General features: G+C 42.7%; 1 protein-coding gene across 1 annotated transcript in view; it reads right to left on the bottom strand.

Moving 5' to 3' along the window:
• The window catches only part of PLCL1 (phospholipase C like 1 (inactive)), a 191,508-nt gene extending 180,688 nt beyond the window's left edge, over positions 1 to 10,820 (bottom strand). Inside the window, exon 1 of the mRNA XM_035136765.2 lies at positions 10,054 to 10,820. Coding sequence (XP_034992656.1) covers positions 10,054 to 10,248 — 195 coding nt within the window. The 5' untranslated portion in view covers positions 10,249 to 10,820. The remainder of the gene's footprint in view (positions 1 to 10,053) is intronic.
• Between the last annotated feature and the right edge of the window lie 8,312 nt (positions 10,821 to 19,132).

Raw genomic sequence — 19,132 nt, 5'->3', positions numbered from 1 at the left:
ACATATTGGGCAGGTGTGATTATTCAGATTTTGAAATATTATACATGTGTCAGCCCTGTTCTGCAATGCTCCTTTGGCATCATGCTTGGCTGGCTGCCTCAAATCTGCATTTACCCAGTAATTGCTCTACCGAAGCATAATAATTTCTGTGGAATATGTAACGAACTAAATCACAAATCAGAGGCCATGCTAATATGGTCTCTAATGGGGAGAGAAACCAATTTGCTTTGTGTAATGAGCGTGAGGTGGTTACTCACGAGTAACAACGCTGGACTCCAACCTGGCTTTTTACAGGTTTGTGCATACTATGTACAGTGCAGAGCTAACTAAAACATGTCCATCTCAGTCACTTCCAGAATCTGGGAGTGCCCCCTTCCTGCTTCTGCCCCCGGCATAAGAACTTGGAGACCCCCAAGCGCCTCCTACCCTCTTTGCGCTTGACCCCCCTGCGTAGTACGGCAGCATCGTCTCCTCCTCTGAGATCTCCTGTTGCAGGCAGTACGACGGCTTTCTGGCACCATCTCCACCCTTGTGACCTCCCCTCCTTCCTCCCCATTGGACGGCTCGCTACTAACGGTATCCCGGCTAGAAGAGGTGGTGGAGGAGAGGAGGGGCTGGGGACCCGCTGGGAGTTCCCTGACACTTCGCATAAAGAATGCTACAGAGATGACCCCTGTGCAAAAGACATACAGTTGGAAACCATTGTTTTACTTCCCTGTTCAAGGCAACCTAAGAAGAATGGCATCGAAGATTGGCAAACAGGCACATATCCTACAGAAAACAATTTCTTAACTTACATGGTTAGACACCTTGAAAAATATGTACATCTGTTATGTTTTATAGCAGCTGGTGATGGCAATATCCCAGTTCACCAAATAGAAGCAGGAAACTGGTTAGATAAACCTTTGGCCTGATCCTGCAGGACTCTTTTGACCTTTAATCTCAGTCAGTCAAAATAAGTCCTAAAAACTGTAATCTTTGAGGAAAGTATAATCCCTCTTTATGAATGACATGCTGCGTTTTCCAATATTCTGTTTTGCTTTTAGGTGGATTGTGCGAATCTATGGCAATCCTGGCCCCTTCCACAGCCTCCCACCAACTCCCATATCCCAGCGCTATCCTGTTTACCATCAGCATCATTGAAAATCAATTCCAATTTTTACATCAATTTCAATTGCATATTTATTATTTAGACTATAAACTTTCCTTAAAGGAGCACCAGTATTTCCACATTTTCATAATTAAGATGCTTCATTACTGAGAATAATGTTACTTAAACACAATGACCAATTATTGCTTTAGTTCATTACTATTCTCTAGACAACCATTGTATCATCACATTAATTTGCAGAGGCTGTCCAAATATTTAATCATAAAAGAAATATGTGGTTTCTTTCTGTAGGAAAAGCACATTAGATTTCCTATAGAAAGAAGCCACATTCTTCTTTTATGATGAAATATTTGAATAGCTTAGGCAAATATCAATTTTCTATAATGGCCCTATCTACATCTTTCTCCACAATAATGCAGTAACATCCAACAGGTATTATTTTTGTAAACCATTTAGAGCATTTTTATTTATTAAAAAGATCAAGCAGTATATAGATTTTGTTAAATAAAACGTGGTGGAACACTCTGTCACAAGAGACTAGGGCCCTGTGGGATTTGACATCTTTCCACAGGGCCTGCAAGATGGAGCTGTTCCGCCTGGCCTTTGGCTTAGACTCACTCTGACCCCTTATATGGGATTTGGTATATAAATTTTCCCTTGGCTTTTTTGCTGGCCCATGTAGGACCAGCATGGATAGCTAGCTTGGGTGAATATCTGATGTTTCCTCCCTTTATGGTCTTGATTTATGGGCTACTACTAAAATGGGGCTGCATTTTAAACTGCATTTTAAACTGTATTTTAATTGTTTGTTTGTTTGGTTGGTTGGTTGGTTGGTTGTTGTTTCTATTACCTTTTATTGTAATTCATATTTGGTGTTAGCTGCCCTGAGCCTGGCCCTGGCCGGGGAGGGCAGGGTATTAAAAAATTATTATTATTATTATTATTATTATTATTATTATTATTATTATTATGGCTTCCCAATTCTAATTTATCTATAGATTAATATCTGGTTGGGGATATACTAACAAATCCGTAAAAAAGCACCTTTGTGTATGTGGATCAGGAAGCTTGTACATTACATTTTATATTGCCCTTTGTATGATTCACCCAGAACTAAATTTACCTCCCCTTTTCAGATTGCCTTAGGTCAACCAGATGATTTGAAAATCTGAAAAATAAATGGTTGTTGGCAGATGTCAACAAGTGCATCAGCTATAGGGTGGCACTATTTGCAGGGAAGCGGAATAGAAGGAATGTTTCTAAATTTTGGACATTGTAGATTTGTCCTGGTCTGGTGCAGGCAATGTCTTTCGTTTTGTAGTTTTGTGATTTGTGCTCATACTGTAATGTGATGGTCATTGGCTATAAACAATTAAATTTACTGACTATAGATAAATTACAGCAGGATAGGGAACCTATGGCCTCTAGATACTTTTGGATTCCAGCTCCCATCAGACCAGCCAGCATGACCAATCACTGGGGTGATAGCTGTAGTGCAACAATCTCTGGAGGACCACAGTTCCTCATCCCTTACTTTGGGTGTTTAGTGCTACATGTTAGTTACCCTCGGTTCTATGCTAAAAGGAAAACCCAAAACATGCAGAAAAAACACACCCAAACCTCCATACCTTTATTGTGAAATCTGGCACAGATTACAAGCAACATTACACAGAAACTGTGTTAAAAATGACATACCTTTTACTTTCTTCACTGCAGTACAATTAACATTTTCACCATATTAATTTCACGACTGTGTTTTCAAAAGTAACGCTGAATATATTTTTGTCCTAAATGTATCTCCTAAAAATATATATTTGTTAACATTCAGCAGTTTCATGTAGATGTTACCGTAAACAGCATAGGGGATAAAATCAAACCCTGAGGAACCCCACAATAAAGGCTCCACAGAGCCGAACATCACTCTTGAAACATCATCCTCTGGAAGTGACTATCCAAATAGGACCAGAAGCACTGAAAAACGGTGCCACCCACCACTAACTCAGACAGCCGGTCCAGAAGGATACCATGGTCAATGATATCCAAAATCACTGAGGGTTGGGAAGAATTAAGATGGACACATTTCCACGGTCTCGCTCTCTCCCAACAGAGATCATCAGGGCAACTAAAGCAGTTTCTGTATGAAAGGCAGAAAAGGCAGAGTTTTATCTTATTAATTCATTATTATTATTATTAATAATAATACCCCGCCCATCTGGCTGGGTTTCCCCAGCCACTCTGGGTGGCTTCCAACAAAATATTAAAAATACAATAAAACATCAAACATTAAAAACTTCCCTAAACAGGGCTGCCTTCAGATGTCTTCTAAAAGTCAGATAGTTATTTATTTCCTTAACATCTGATGGGAGGGTGTTCCATAGGGTGGGCGCCACTACCGAGAAGGCCCTCTGCCTGGTTCCCTGTAACTTCGCTTCTCGCAGTGAGGGGACCGCCAGAAGGCCGTTGGAGCTGGACCTCAGTGTTCAGGCTAAATGATGGGGGTGGAGACACTCCTTCAGGTATCTTATTTATATTAATCACTGCAATGGTATCCCAACCTTTCCTTCAAAGAGTTTAAGGGGACACACATGCTTCTCCCCACTCCCCCTCCATACAACAACCCTGTGAAGTAGGGTTAAGCCAAGAGGTGGTGACTGGCCCAAGTTCACCCACTGTTCTTCATTTGGGATTTGAACCCTAGTCTCCCAGGTCCTAGACTGATACTCTAACCACTACACCACACTGACCTGTTGTTTCAAAGGGAAGGAGACAACTGAGTTAATAAGGCACTGATCTTCATTTGGGATTTGAACCCTGGTCTCCCAGGTCCTAGACTGATACTCTAACCACTACACCACACTGACCTGTTGTTTCAGAGGGAAGGAGACAACTGAGTTAATAAGGCGAGGAGGAGGAGTGAAAGGGCAATAAGGATAGAGAGGCAAGGATGGCCAAGCCATGGACAGCTCTATCAATAATGGGCAATTCAGAGTGCGTCCGATTCAAAGTGTAAGGTGGACCTTTAAAAAATATAGGGCCCAAATTAATTCATCCAAACTCAGACCACATTCAAGTTGGACTATGCCGTCTCCACAACTACCATCAATATGTAAGATAGAGAAAGATTATTTAGCAATATCAACATACAGGCCATGAGATTCTGGGCATATTTAAACTATGGATTTATCTTCCACAAGATGCAGTGATGACCAACAACTTGGATTGCTTTAAAATACGATGAGACAAATTCATAGGTGAGTGACTACTAGCCACAATGTCTATGTTCTATCTCCACTGTTGGAGGCCCAGTTGCTGATAATTGTAGGTGGGGAGAGTGCAGGCTTCCCATGGGCATCTGGCTGGCCACTGTGGGAACTGGATGCTGGACTTTGGCCTGATCCAGCAGGGCTCTTCTTGTGTTCTTACCATATCCAGTCCCACCAGCATCTGCCAGCGAAAATATTAACTTCGCAAAAAGAACAAGGGAGCAAGGATTCATGAGAGGCTGTCCCTCTTGAGACATTTCGGTGTTTCAAGTTGGAAGTTCATGACATGTTCTCAATATGTTAGATAGCCTCCCGCCCCCTCCACTTTTATTTCATTCACTCTATAAAAGTAACTTTTCCTCTGAAGTCTTATTTAGTTCAAGGAGGTGTGCACAGTGCTTCATTCCATGTTTGCTTTATTAAAAGAAAAAGACAGACGTGTACCCTCCTTCTGGCATCCTTGTATTGCAAACCAGACATCTGAAATATCTTAACTGCCTGACCCACAGTATCTTATAAGAGCATAAGCTGAATGAAATTAAGCATTAAATTCTCTGTTATCGGTGGCTTTTAAAGGGTAAAGATGTCAGTGAGATGAATAGAAGTTCCTGAAGCAAAAAAAAAAAAAAACCCAGCCCATTAACAAGGCACTCAAATCACTTTCCTAGGCAAGACATGCCTTCCAGCTACCGAAAGTTAGAACAGCTTTCCTGCCACTCATAGCTGTTCAAGTTTAAGAGCTCCATGTGTCTCACCCCTTCCTCAGTCCATCATCCAAAGGATGTTGCATCATTCACAAGCGCTGACAGAGACAAACTACACACTAAACATTAATGGAACAAATTGCCAATCCCCCTCTCCCCACCCCCCACAAGCTGCTTCTCCAACTCCCATGAAGTGCCAGGTGCATGCTTACAAAGCTGCACACTACACAAGGTAGCATGCTTTAAAAGCCCACTTAAAAACAAAATGAAATGAAAAAATAAAAAAACACCTCCCTGCACTTGTAAAACTAGTCAAAGAGAAGTATTTCCATTTACAATCTCCCTCTTGCAGCCTTAAGTGGCACAATCCACTATGCTGAACTGAGCAAATGTAAAATCGCTAAACATGCCTCAGTCTTGTAAGGTCTTCAGAAACAACCACAGCAGCACAAGGCCCATGAAAGCGAATGAGGATTATGCCAGAGGGTCACTTTGAGGGCGCTATTTACTCCACAACTAATAGAGACTGACAACTTCCTCCATGAATGTTGAAATTAATAAAGGAAAAACTGATCTACAAGACGTTCACCGTCAGCAAGTCAACCAATAGCCTTCTTTCCTATGGTTGTTTCTTCTAATCTGACTGGGAGGCACAAAGAGAGAGAGAGAACTACAGATAACAAAAGATCAAGCAAGCAGAAGAAACATTGTAACCAGATGGCAGCAGAAAGATACTCAAGGAATTCCAGATCAAAGTTTGTTCTGTCCTGCATGTTGGGTGGGGGAGCTTACTGAAACAAAGCAGATGGCAATCAGCAAGACACATCTTCTATCATTTCCATTCATTTGTAGCACTATATCAGAGTAAGACGTAATAAAAAGCTTCAAATACCTCTTATATGATTAATAATAATAATAATAAAATGTCCCATGCAGAATAGCATTTTTGAGCCTTACAGTGCAGGCCTTACCATATCTAAATATGTCAAATGTCATTCAGTGGGCGTTACTCCCAGATAAGTAGGGTTAAGTTTGCAGACTTACTCTGTACTCTTTAAGCTGACTAACAGCAACAAGCATTCTGATTGGGTTGTTGTTTTAAATTTTGTTCAATAATTATGATAAACACCAAGATCAGTGACATGGCTCTGAAGGTCCAAACAAAAAACTGAAGCTAATAGATGTCTTTCTTGGTTGCTTGCCACCTAGCTAGGTGAAATTAGTGGGCAGAAGTGAGATGGCCTTTTCCATGGTGGCCCCATGGCTCTGTCCTTTGCAGTGAAATAACTAGGAGAGTTGTGTTTTCATAGTTTGGGCTTAGTGGGTGTTTTATTATTGCTGGTTCAAGAAGAAATTAACCTGAATTTTAGGTTTTTACATTACTGTTGCATTTTTGCATTTTTATTATGTGTGTTACACTGAGACAGTTCTGCTCAGAAAGGCAGCCCTTAAATACTTTTGATAAAATATTAACAACTGGCTCAGACTATATTATCTACATATTTCAGGAAACAATCGACCAGATTAGCAATTATAGCAAGTATCAGAAAATTAGCAGGCAGCAGCTAGGAATGCTCTTGTCTTGTGTATTCAACCTACCAGTGCACCTTACAATCACAACCCTAGAGGGTTGTTAGAGGGAGAGAGATTTACAAGACCACTGAAGGGTCAGCCACAGCAGGGATGAGCAAGGATATGAACCACATCCATACCTGAGGACTCTAGTCATCATACTAGCATGTAGAATCAATGAGGAGACATACCTGTATATTCCTGCGTATAAGACTACTTTTTAACCAGGGAAATCTTCTCAAAAGTCGGGGGTCGTCTTATACGGCGGGTCGTATTTCTTATATACCAAACTCTATATTTTAACTGGAAAAGTTGGGGGTCGTCTTATACGCCCAGTTATCTTATACGCCGGAATATACAGTACCATGCCGCATGCAGACAAACCATAACCCATGCAGGAAAATGGGTGGGGAGATTATCATCTTCCATCTGAGTATAAAGTATTTTTTCCAACTTCTAAACATAATGCTCCACTGAACTCCAATACCAGTAATGACCTGTCTGCTGATACCCTACTTCACATCTCAAGAACAGGCCACATATAGGGCAAATCTATTTCTTTGTTTACCCAGAAGTCCAATTTTCATTGGTACTTACTCCCTAGTCAGAATATACAGGATTTCAGTCTTAGCAATTCAGAATCTCCCCAATCAGCACACCATCGCTTATTATTCCCTCCACTAGGTATGTTTGGTAATGTAAAAATATATTTCTGTGGTTTTCAGAGTCACCCCAAAGAAGCAAGGTTCATCACTGGTCACATACACAAACAGCATTCTCATAATACATCACTTTCATTTTTTCTTTTACATACAGATCTCTAGCTCTTTAAAAATAAAATACAAATGATTTTTACATGGTTGTGGCAGGCTGGCAAGATAGCTACAGCAAGGGAAAGCTATGGAACTGAACTCCTGCTTTTAATATAATTTCATAATATGTCCACTGTCAAATAACAATTTGTGTTTAGTAACACAATTACTAAATGCTTAGCAATCTGTATGCTGTGCCCCAGTATCTTAATAAAGCCTGTCTCTCAAAAACAGGTACATATAATACTTCCCTTTTATCAAACTCTGTTTTTAAAGTATTCACAGCAACTATTCTTTGTACGGTCACCCCCTCCCCCCAAAAAACAAAAACAAGAAAAATCACTCTACGTATAATCTTCAATTCATAATAACTACACTTGTGCACCCCAATCTTTATACTTTATACAGTACTCCCCAGTCTTATCTCCTATGCTGTTCAGAAGATAACACAAGGTTATGTTTAGTAGTTTGGCACCCTCCCTCTACTGTTTTAGATGCCTGTTTATTTCAGCAAGCTTAGCCAGACATATAAATTTAGTTATGTACCCTGGTTCTTAACATTTTGCCTAATTTATTTGTGCATTCTTGATTTTATATTATTTTTACACACATCCATTAGAGATCTTTTAAAATTAAGCACTTTAATTATTTTAATGCAGGAAAACTTAAAGCGCTGGTGGTAAACTCTGCATGAAAGAATTTGATGCAGTCCCGACCACATTGGAAGCGATCCTGAGGATCATCTAGTCCAACCCCCTGCAATGCAGGAATATGCAGCTATCCCATACGGGGATTGAATTCGCAACCTTGGTGTTATCAGCACTATACACTAACCAACAGCTATCCAGTGCTGTGATACATGGCTGAACCTTGAATGTGTACATATGTTTATACATAAAAAAACACATAGCCTAAAACATAAATGGAGGGGGAGCCCTTGTTGATGGTAACTTATTGAAAATGTAAGCTGAATTTCCTGCCCAAGCCAGTTCAGCTCCTAGCCCAGGCTGGACAGCCAACCAACAGAAGAATTTTCAGTAATTCAGGGATGGGAAGAAGCACCTGAACGTCTCTGCTTTGCAAATTTACACAACTGAGTGGACAAAATTGGGAGCCTAGTTTACCGCTCCTTAAGCATCCTTTATTGTACCCAGTGAAAACTGGACACACAGCAATAATCGCAACATCAAGGATAACTCCAGGGCCAAAGCTGTGGGCATCTTATCCCATAATTCTTTTTCTACAAATATCCTCTTGATCAGACTTCATTTAACCAAATGAAGAAGCTCCTCCCACTTGATTATTCCCCATATGTGTTGCATCATCTAAAAGTTTTTCTGCTGAGTAAAAAAAAGTAACACTCACTGACAGTTTCCTGGTTAAACTGTCAGGGCTTACTGTACTGTTACTGTATTTTACCTGCTTCACTAGCAGCAGATTAAAGTTAAAGCAGATCTGAAATCAAACTATGGAGCGCAGCAGTTGCTCCAAACACTTCCAGGAATAAGCAATAAAAAGGGTGGCGGCAGTACATGAAGGGATGCCTGATTTGGAGTAACTCCTGCTATCCTGGATAGAACCAATTAGCTTAATGCAACCTTCTGAGACGCAGCCTCCTCCAAGAACCCTTTAAAGCACCACTGCCAAGCCAGTGCAAAGGATGAAATGCAGGCACATGACATAAGACTGAAGCAAAGTATAGCTGCCTACTCCATGGAAAAAGGGAAAGTACGAACTCCTCTCTTGGCTGTTATTTCCAAGCCTAAGTTAGGAAAAGCAAACAACCACAGCACATGTTTACATGGCGTCCATAAGGACCAGTCATCCAACATCATCCTTACCCGCCAAAGGCATTCCAGAGGATTACACATTATTCTGGTACAATAAATAGTCACAGCAAGAGCGGATACAGGTAGCGGTAGATCTGGCTACTGTATAGGGAAATTTCCTCTCTTTTCTGCTTCTTCTATATTTCAACTATTTCCCTGCTTGCAACAAAGAGAACAGACCGCGTGGTGAGCCAGTCCTCAGCAAAAGGAGGTGGTGGTGGTGGCTCTCTCCATCACCTGTGACAATCCTCTTCCTTTTCAGAAACTACCGAGGCCCCTTCCTCTCCGTATGTTCCACTTGCAGCCGAACCTCAGAAAAGAAACTTTTAAAGGAAGCAAGTCTGAAATATCTCTACCTCCACCACCACACAAAAAAAGAAACCTCCCTCTTCGGCATGCACCTAAATACACGCCGGATTTCTCCTACCCTTCCGTGAACACCGCCACAGCTTAAGTGGCCTAGACAGGCGCCCCCAAACTGTGTGGGTTCATGTTTTCGTGTTTTTTTTTAAGGGAGTGGCGCTCGTCGGAGCTGCGCTACACGTGTCGTAGAGGGATGGAAAACGAGGGGAGCGATTTTTTTATTTATTTAATTTATTTATTTATTTATTTATTTATTTATTTATTTATTGCAAGCTCGCAGCAGCCACCCGGGTGCAGCGAGCGAGCCGAACGCTCCAGAGCTCCCCGTCTGCCGAACACGCGCGGCGCCGGGCGTCACGTGTGAACCCACCCACCCACCCTCAGGCGGCCAATCCTTACCTTAATGATGCTGCTCCTGCGAGGGGTCGCCCTGGCCGCTTCGAGGAGGATCGCTTCGGGGTCGGCGGGGGCGGCCGCCAGAGACACCCCGCTCCTGCGCTCCCTCCTCCGGGGCGCCTCGGGCTCCGGGAAAGGCTCCGAGTCGCCTTCGCCCGCCAAGGGGGCAGCCGCGGGCGCCGGGGTTGCTTCTGCCATCGCGAAGCGGAGCCGCGTCAACTTCGAGGGGCGCCAGGCTGAATAGAAAAGGAAAAAAACAAAACCCTTTCCTTTCCTTTTCTCCTCTTCCCCCTCCTAAAGCGCCGCAGAGGCAAGTTTCTGCGAAGGAGACGCCGCGCTCGCCTGCTGCATTTTCCGTGGAAATGAGGAGAAAAGCCGCCCCGCTCGCTCGCTCGGGCTCAGCCGCCCCTCCGCAGCCGCCGGGGCTCCGTTGCAAGCGGGCGGCGGCGGGGAAGGGCAGGGCGGGGAGGCGCTAAACTTGGGACAATGAGGGAGTTTTGCAGCTGAGGAGAATCGTGAGGCGAGGAGAGAGGCGCACTCCGCCTCCTGCCGCTGCTGCTGCGCGCGCTCTTCCTCCTCTCTCTCTCTTTCCCTCACACCCATTCACTCGCGCGGGGGGCGCCGGTCACGGCCAGGAGGCGCCCCCTATTTCCCCCCCTCAGAAGCCACATTAAGCGCGCACATCTCCGGGCTGCCAGCCGCGAGCCCGCCAACCGGCAGGAAGTGCCGCCGATTTCACTCCCCTCTCTCACACACTCTCACTCGCGCTCTCTTTCTTTCTGTTGTGACAGGGCCGGGGCTTGTGTGTTTTGACAGGCGGAGGCTGACGGGCAGCAGCCCCGACCACTCCACCGAGGGGAAGCGCTCCGCTCGGCCTATCGCCGCGCGGAGGGGGCGGGGCCGGGAAGGCCCAGAGCGAGCGGGACGCGCTCCCTTATGGAGATCGCTAGGTTCCCCGAGGGGAGCAGAAGAGCCAAGCCGGAGGGGTTTCGACGGGGCGGGAATGTACGGGGTTGGAGGGCTATCTAGGCCTTTGGCTAATGAAGCAGCCTGTGACCTTTAAAGTTGTGTGTGTGGTAGGGGTCTGTCGGGTTTGTTTGCGGTGTTTTTGTAAACTGCCCTGTGATCCTCGCAGGAAGGGCGATATAGAAATATATTTAATTAATTAATTAATTAATAATAATAATAATAATAATAATAATAATAATACCACCAATCCCATCCCCATGCAGGTAACCAATGATTACAGCCCAGTTTTATGTCTCTTTTCTCAAAAAGTAACCACATATTTAATCATTCAGCCCTATAAGAGATCTCGAGGCCAAAATCACTAACGATTTCAAATATAATAACAGCATAACAACCCATAATGATTTCAAATATAATAACAGCATAAAAACTCAAGTTGCCAAAAGTTAAAAAGGAACACACGTTTTAAAGGGTGTTGAAATTAGAAAGGTAACATTTCCTGGCACCAAAACAGCCTCAAAGAATGTCCGCTTGGAAAAAGGCGCTGGTGTTCCACAGCCAGGGAGCCACCACTGAATAGACCCTGTATCCTGTGGCCACATATCACACTTTACTATAGGTCCCGCCTTCAGTATTGTAAAACATACAATAGCAAATGCATTTTCAGTGATGCTGGTTACTGCCAAACATAACTTAGTTAACGAAAGAGGAAGAGTATGATCCGAAATGACAGTTTTATTTCTTTTTCAGTTCACAGTTAGATGCAATTTGGTATAAAGTACATATCCCCAGAATCCACACAGTGTTCAAGGTTTCTTTCTATTTGGCTCCTATAATTGAGAATAAAACACTCAGGGCTGTAAAATTACTGCAGATATGATGCATGAACATGAAAGGGGGGGAATGTTGGATATTTCTGGAGGTACTGGGAAAATTGCTATCATAAATAATTAAGAGTATGTAATATCTTACCTTTAGCCAATTTACTGGTGGGTATTTGTTCTTGCAGTTTGTAGACTACAAAGATGAGTAAAATACGCCCAGGAAAAGGTGGGATTAGTTTGGTTAGCCTAAACTCGCTGTAGCTGGTGAAGTTCCAGGAAATGATAGGATCTTTAGGCAGATGCAGTATTCATCACCTCACTCACAAGGATTCATATGGGATGGGAGATGTAACTGTTCCCCCACCACCACCATCCAGCATTGCCATATTATCCCAGGGTGACTTGGGGAGAGCTGTTGCTTTCTTCTCATCAGGTTTTATTTGTGCACTGGATAGCTCAGTTGGTTAGAGTGTGGTGCTGATAATGCCAAGGTTGCAGGTTCAATCCCCGCATGGGACAGCTATATATTCCTAAATTGCAGGGGGTTGAACTTCATGGTCTTAAGGGTCCCTTCCCAACTCTACAGTTCTATGATTCTACTTTTATGAGAGCTTTTCTATTTCCATTTTAAAGGTCTGAATTCAATTAGTAGCCCGGTCAAAATATCTTTACTCACAACAAGAGGCTGCATGGAAGGATCAGATCAGTGGTACTTGGGACTTTCGTACGTAAGTTACCCATGATCAGAAAGTTTCAGAATATTGTTTCATTTATTTTATTTTATATATCTTTGCCAACTTTTAGAGCAAAGCCCTCACAAGGTGGCTGACATAAAAAGAATAAAACAATCATATGCAGTCATTTTAAGCAGTACAGATTTCTGTCCCAGCTTCTGCCAACCCAGCATTTCGAAAGTACACCAGTGCAAGTACATAAATAGGTACTGCTGCGACAGGAAGGTAAATGGCGTTTCCGTGCGATCTGGCTTCCATCACGGTGTCCCATTGCGCCATGCTGGCCACATGTTCTGGAAAGCTGTCTGCGGACAAATGTCGGCTCCCTCGGCCTGTAGCGAGATGAGCGTCGCACCCCATAGTCACCTTTGACAGGACTCAACCATCCAGGAGTCCTTTACCTTTACCTTACCTTACATGCAGAGCTTTTTTTCTGGGGATACTCAAGGGTATGAAGTAATGGCACCTTTTTCTAGAAGAAAAGCTCTGTTTAAAAATGTGGCACTTACTGTAACAACCTCATGGTGTTTTCTTTCAATAAGAAATGCACTGCTTACGTGATACTGCACAGTGGTTGGTGTGTCAAGAGTAAAAATACTTTAGCACATTACCCATTATCGCGTTCTGTCACAAGGTGAAAAACCATTTACCAATGCTGCTGGACGTCAGAGAGCATGGCCAGAACCTTCACTCTTTGGTCCTTTGCAGCTTTGAAAGGTGGTGTACTTTGAAAGAGTTTAACAGCTGCTTTGAAAAATAGCGTTGAGATCAGGCAAGAGGAAGCTTTTCAGAAACAAGATCGCCCTCTAGCTTTTATCCGTAGAACATTCACTCAGCAAAGGTTAATGTTGCTCTCAAGGAGCAGCCGGATCCTGGAGCCTTCCCTTTATTGGGCTGCCAAATCAGACTGTTCTTCACCATAGAATGACCCTTGGAATCAAATCAGTTTCAATGCTCTGAATTTCTGTTGATGTCAAAGGCTACGAGCTGACCTCAGCATGCACCAGAAATTATGACACATGCCAGGGCTCTCAGCAAGTGGGAGAGAGCCCTGGGTAAGGTGCCCCCCCACCACGAGCTCCTGCCCACCCACTCCAGCAAATTTAACAGGGGTAGCAAGTTGGATGGTGCTCATGTGGTGGGAAGCATCAGGGGTGGGCCCAGAGGCATTTCAACAAATTTAAAGAGCACAGCTTAAGGAGAATGTTAGCTGCTTTGAGACTCCTTAGGGTAGTGATAGAGCGGGATATCAAATCCAAACTCCTCCTCCTCCTCCTCCTCCTCTTCTTCTTCTTCTTCAACTGTAGCTCTGTGCAGGGTAAAGTGTCCTTTAAACGTATGGTGTGGATGGTCCTCTTCATCAGAGTGGCATGCTCTTTAAAAAATCAAATGCTGATGATGTTGATGATGGAGAGGCTAGCATTAGTCATGGTGGGCTCCCCAGTTCCCACAGACCCTGGCACTCCAGGACAGAAAAACACGTTATTTATATTTATGTATCACCAGTAGCCATCTTGATCTGGGCAGCTGACAAGTCAGAATGAACAAACAATCAGGATTACAATGTCCATCTTTGGGTGAGGTATATGAGATCATCACCTTGCTGAAGCCTTGGTCTGGTCAATGCTTGCACAGGTGATCACCTGAAACTCACATTCCCAGCATCCCTCTCTGGAGCCTGTCTCTGGATTGGTCAATTTCCCAGCTACGCTAAGTCTTGACTTGCGCTTAAGATATCTGCTGACTTAGAGAGCAGCAGGACTCCCCCCCCCCACGCTTCTAAAATATTACACTCATATGTTTACTCCATAGACATATACCACAAGTGTCCCAGAACTGGGACATCCCATTTTTTTATTGTGAGAGAACGGCAGCCATTTTGGTTGCCATGATCTCATGCAATTTTGCAAAGCGATTCCCCCTCTCCCCCCCAAATAAAGCCATGATATGGCATGTCACCCCAAAACACATATTTATGGGTGCCATGCCCAGGAAAAGCACTTTTGGGGGTGGGGGAAACTATGACACGAAATCACGAGAGATCATGGCAACCAAAATGGCTCCTGTGCTCTGGTGATAAAAAATACAGGAAGATGGCACCCAGAAAGATGGTATCCTGGATTTTGGCTTCAAGATGTTGGAGGGAATGCACAGATGTGAGGTGTAACATCCATAGATCAGGGAACATAGACATTTGTTTAATTAGTGAACCCAACAACCAAAACAAATTAAATTCAAACCATTAAAGGCTGCATGCTTTTGACTTAATTTTCTGACTTAACATAGACAATGGCAGAAATTAAAACAAAACCAACATAGCGCCAAAAAGATTTAAAATATCCAGTGACCTTTAAACATCTGGAGAAATCACAAGATCTTCAGGTGGTAAAGAAAAGACAAGAAACCTGGTGTCAAGAGAGCCTTCCAAGGAGGAGCATTCAATAACCAGGGCAACCCGGCAGAAAAGGCAAGCCTTTCTCAAACTCACCTTATTTCTGAATTTAGGAATTTGGAGAAAGGCCTTAATAATTGGGCGGCTAAAGGGAGGAATTGCTCCTTCAGGATCCAAGACTTGAGCCCTTTAGGGCTTTAGGTTAGGGGAAAAAAACTCCTATTTTTAAATGTGCTAGGAAATTGACTGGTGCTGGTAAGTTACAGTATTTCAAAACTGGTTATATGTGTTTTCCGAGTCCAGTCCCGGTTAGCAATCCAGCTGCCGTATTTTGTATTAACTGAAGTTACTGGTGCTACTGGATGCAACAATAAAGAAGTCCAATAATGTGACATCAGAGCATGGCAGGATAACTGTGGCAAGGTTACGTATATCTGTCCAGGACAGTTTGCAGATAGCACACCAGCTATAACTGGTAAACTTTGTGTCCCTGAGGGCTGCTGATTATCGGATCAGCTCCAAGCTGCAAACATGATCCTAGGGGAAGTGCAACCACGTAGAAATAAGGTGAGAATCTACTGCTTCTTTTTAATTTCCTTCTGAAAAGGTTTTTTTTCAAAAAACAACAACAGCAAAAACAACCTGTATTATAGTTCTGATATATATATATAGTGATGTTGAAGACCTGATGTTTCAAAGAAGTTTTGGGAGGGATGTTCTATTTCTTAGAAAAGTGTAGGGCTTTTTTTCAGCTGGAGCTCACTGGAGCTAGAAGTTCATGGTGAGTTCCGGCGCCTCTTTTTCTAGAAAGATAGCACTGGAAAAGTGGATATGCTTTTGCAATTCTGGAATCAAACAAGTATTTGTCACAATCTAAGCTTAGAGGTGTAAGAAATTATATTTTAAAAATACACAAAATGGGCACCCATGCTTAATGGCATTTTCTTTTTAATGTGAGTCTTATGTGAATGGACCACTGAATAGATTTAAGCCTTAATCAATTGCTTGCTCATTAATGGAATGTTTAATGCATGGCATATTTAATGACAACCTATTTCACGTATTGTGAATATATACTTCTTCCTGTTTGTTTCGTTTGTGACAGTGATACAGCATAGCTTAGTGATAACACCGTTTACAAATGAATATGCTCCGTTCCATCTTTTTGATATATTGGTATATTCATTTCAGTCAGAGGCAGTTTACGCTAAAATCCCTCAAGAAATGCAATGAGGCACAAAAATATGCAGTTTGGATCAGAATGCATAGGTCCATTAAATTCACATGTGCCCCCCCCCCAATTTTATAAAGAAGCATAATGGACTTTTTGTAATGCCAGTTGGTATTACAAAATGGAATCTATTTTTATCCTCAGTCTTTATTTTATCCATATAGAATCATTTTATACATATAGAATCATAGACTCATAGAATTGTAAAGTTGGGACCATGAGGATCATCTAGTCCAACCTCCTGGAATGTTATATGTCAGTCTTTCCTCTTTCTCTATATTTCTTTCTCCTACTTTCACAGACCTTTTTCATCTTTAAAATATTACATTTTAAAGGAGGGGGCTCAGCTTACTTGTGGGTACGCTAAAGACCACTTATCTGTAAATCAGAAAATAATGTTGTTTGATAATGTAGCAGTAATAAACCAAACTGGAAGTGAACGGGGACGAAATGTGAAAATGGACTGCCATTTTACGATGGTACCCACAATGAGGACAAACTCACTTCCCTAAGAGTTTGTTCAGTGTGTGCTATTGTGCCAATATACAGTAATTTTATTTTTTCCAATGTGCACCATTATAATTTTTCAACATGAAAATTCATCTGCCATTTTGTTTCAAATTTACCTAGCTCTCTGGCATCCATTTGTTCCTATTCACAGCCAACTTAGACTTAATTGACCTAAAGCAGTTGGTGTCATAATTTTGCCATTTCACTCCCCCACTTAGCCTCTAGACAATTCATTAATCTTTTTATGAAAAGGTACTAATGTAGATTTGGAGGCGGACAACCTTCATCTACCCTGTCCCCTGATATTGTGAAAACTGACAATTCATTCTTATCTCACCTCGAAGCAATTACTGAATTACATTAGAACTGGTAATTTGTATCTTGTCATCAGAGCATCGCAATAGTTTATAACAGTGTGGAAGTAACACAAGGTGACGTCAGCAGAAGTTAATTTGCACTCAAATAAGCTACAACACACACTATCTCAGAATGCTACATTTCACTGGCAGATCGTAACACACACCCATCACCCATGTCGCTGCTGCACACTGGAATGGAAAGGGGTGAGGCAGCAACAAGTTTGCCATGTTGTCCAGGAGAGCTAATCGGGCACCCCTACCAGTGTTTGCACCATGCAGATCTGACCACTGCTGTGACCCTCTGCCTCTATGAAGCAGCCTCACAACCCTACCCTGCTGTCTGCTATTGCGTAAGGCTTTTTTTTTGAAATCCAAGTATTGCTAAATCAATGTGACATCTCTAAAAACACAGCGGCGTTGGGCATGTGTATATGGGCCTCAGCACAAGCCCATACCGATGGCCAAAGTCATACGTGTGACATCACTGAGGGTCGTTTGCTGTTGCACAACTGGGCTCGCAGCAATGCTGTCCTAAAACAATTTGCAACGTTTACCTGTCAAGGGGTGTTTCACGCACCAATCAAAAGACACTATTTGCTGCTAATAGACGTCTGTTGATATGAATCTAATAAAATTAGCATTTGTTATATTCTGTGCTTTTTTTCTGGGGGTACTCAAAAGCATGCAGTACCTGCATACTTTTGTTCTAGAAGTTATATTCACACTAATCACTGTTTGGTAAGATTTTCTCCCTTCTCCAGTTGAAAAGGAGCATATTGCCCTTTCTCTTCATTCTGCAGCACCAGACAAATGTGTTGTCCTTGTAGATATGTTGTTCCTAACACAATCAGTGCCTGACATGTATTTAATTCAAAACTCAGGAAGGCAACCTTGAGTTTCTTTCTCCCTTTGCTTTGTTTGGGCTACAGCTTGCAGGATATGCATATACAGTTCCCATGATCCCTGGCCAATAATGTCAAATTATTGTAATGACATTGGTTTCTATTGCTGTACTTGTATAATCAACCCGGTTTTGGAGCAAGTAGAAAACTGTTAAGATTATTCCACCTAATACTTCAGTCTTCTACACACTTACCCGATAGTAGGTGGAGTTTATACATATAAACTTGGGCTGCATATTGCTGTTCATGGTGCTGCCAGAAGATATATGTTTGGCATATATCTTCGCTGCTTCTAATGCATTTTTTCTCATTTTCTGCACTCCTTTTGTGTAAGAATGATGCATCACTCTTCCATCTTTTTAGATGACTATTGACTTTAATGACATTTCTATCACTCCCAGTCCTTCCTGCCCAGATATTAATTATCATTCTGATTTCATTTTCTCACTTTTATGGAAACCTTAGGTGTTTATTTCAATTACATTTAACAACTGGTAGCAGGACTTGTGCATTGGTTTGTGACTCCGTTTTTCCTAGAACGCAAATTTTGGGGATGCGGGTAGCGCTGTGGTCTAGACTCTAAACCACTAAACCTCTTGGGCTTGCCGATCAGAAGGTTGGTGGTTCGAATCCCCACGACGGGGTGAGCTCCGGTTGCTCTGTCCCAGCTCCTGCCAACCTAGCAGTTTGAAAGCACACCAATGCAATTAGATAAATAGGTACTACTGCAGCAGGAAGGTAAACGGCTTTTCCGTGCGGTCTGGTTTCCGTCACGGTGTTCCGTTGCGCCAGAAGCAGTTTAGTCATGCTGGCCACATGACCCGGAAAGCTGTCGGTGGACAAACGCCGGCTCCCTCGGCCTGAAAGCGAGATGAGCGCCACAACCCCATTGTCTCCTTTGACTTGACTTAACCGCCATGGGGTCCTTTACCTTTTTTAAAATAAAATGTCAGCCACAACAACACAGTGGCATTTTACATATTGTGTTACATGCTCATGATCCAGTTTATCATGAAAACTCTTGCATCACTTCTCTTTACTACCATTCCTGTTGAAGCCTGGCTGTCAACCAGCCTGGAATCAGGTGTGCGTGTGTGATTGTTGGCAAAACGATACCCCAAAAGGGGGGAGGAGGAATGCATGTGTCAGAAAGCAAACAGC

The sequence above is a fragment of the Zootoca vivipara genome, chromosome 1 (genome assembly GCF_963506605.1).
Source record: "Zootoca vivipara chromosome 1, rZooViv1.1, whole genome shotgun sequence".
NCBI lineage: Eukaryota > Metazoa > Chordata > Lepidosauria > Squamata > Lacertidae > Zootoca > Zootoca vivipara.
Note: the sequence above shows the minus strand (reverse complement) of the source record. Positions and strands in the feature narration are given on the sequence as shown.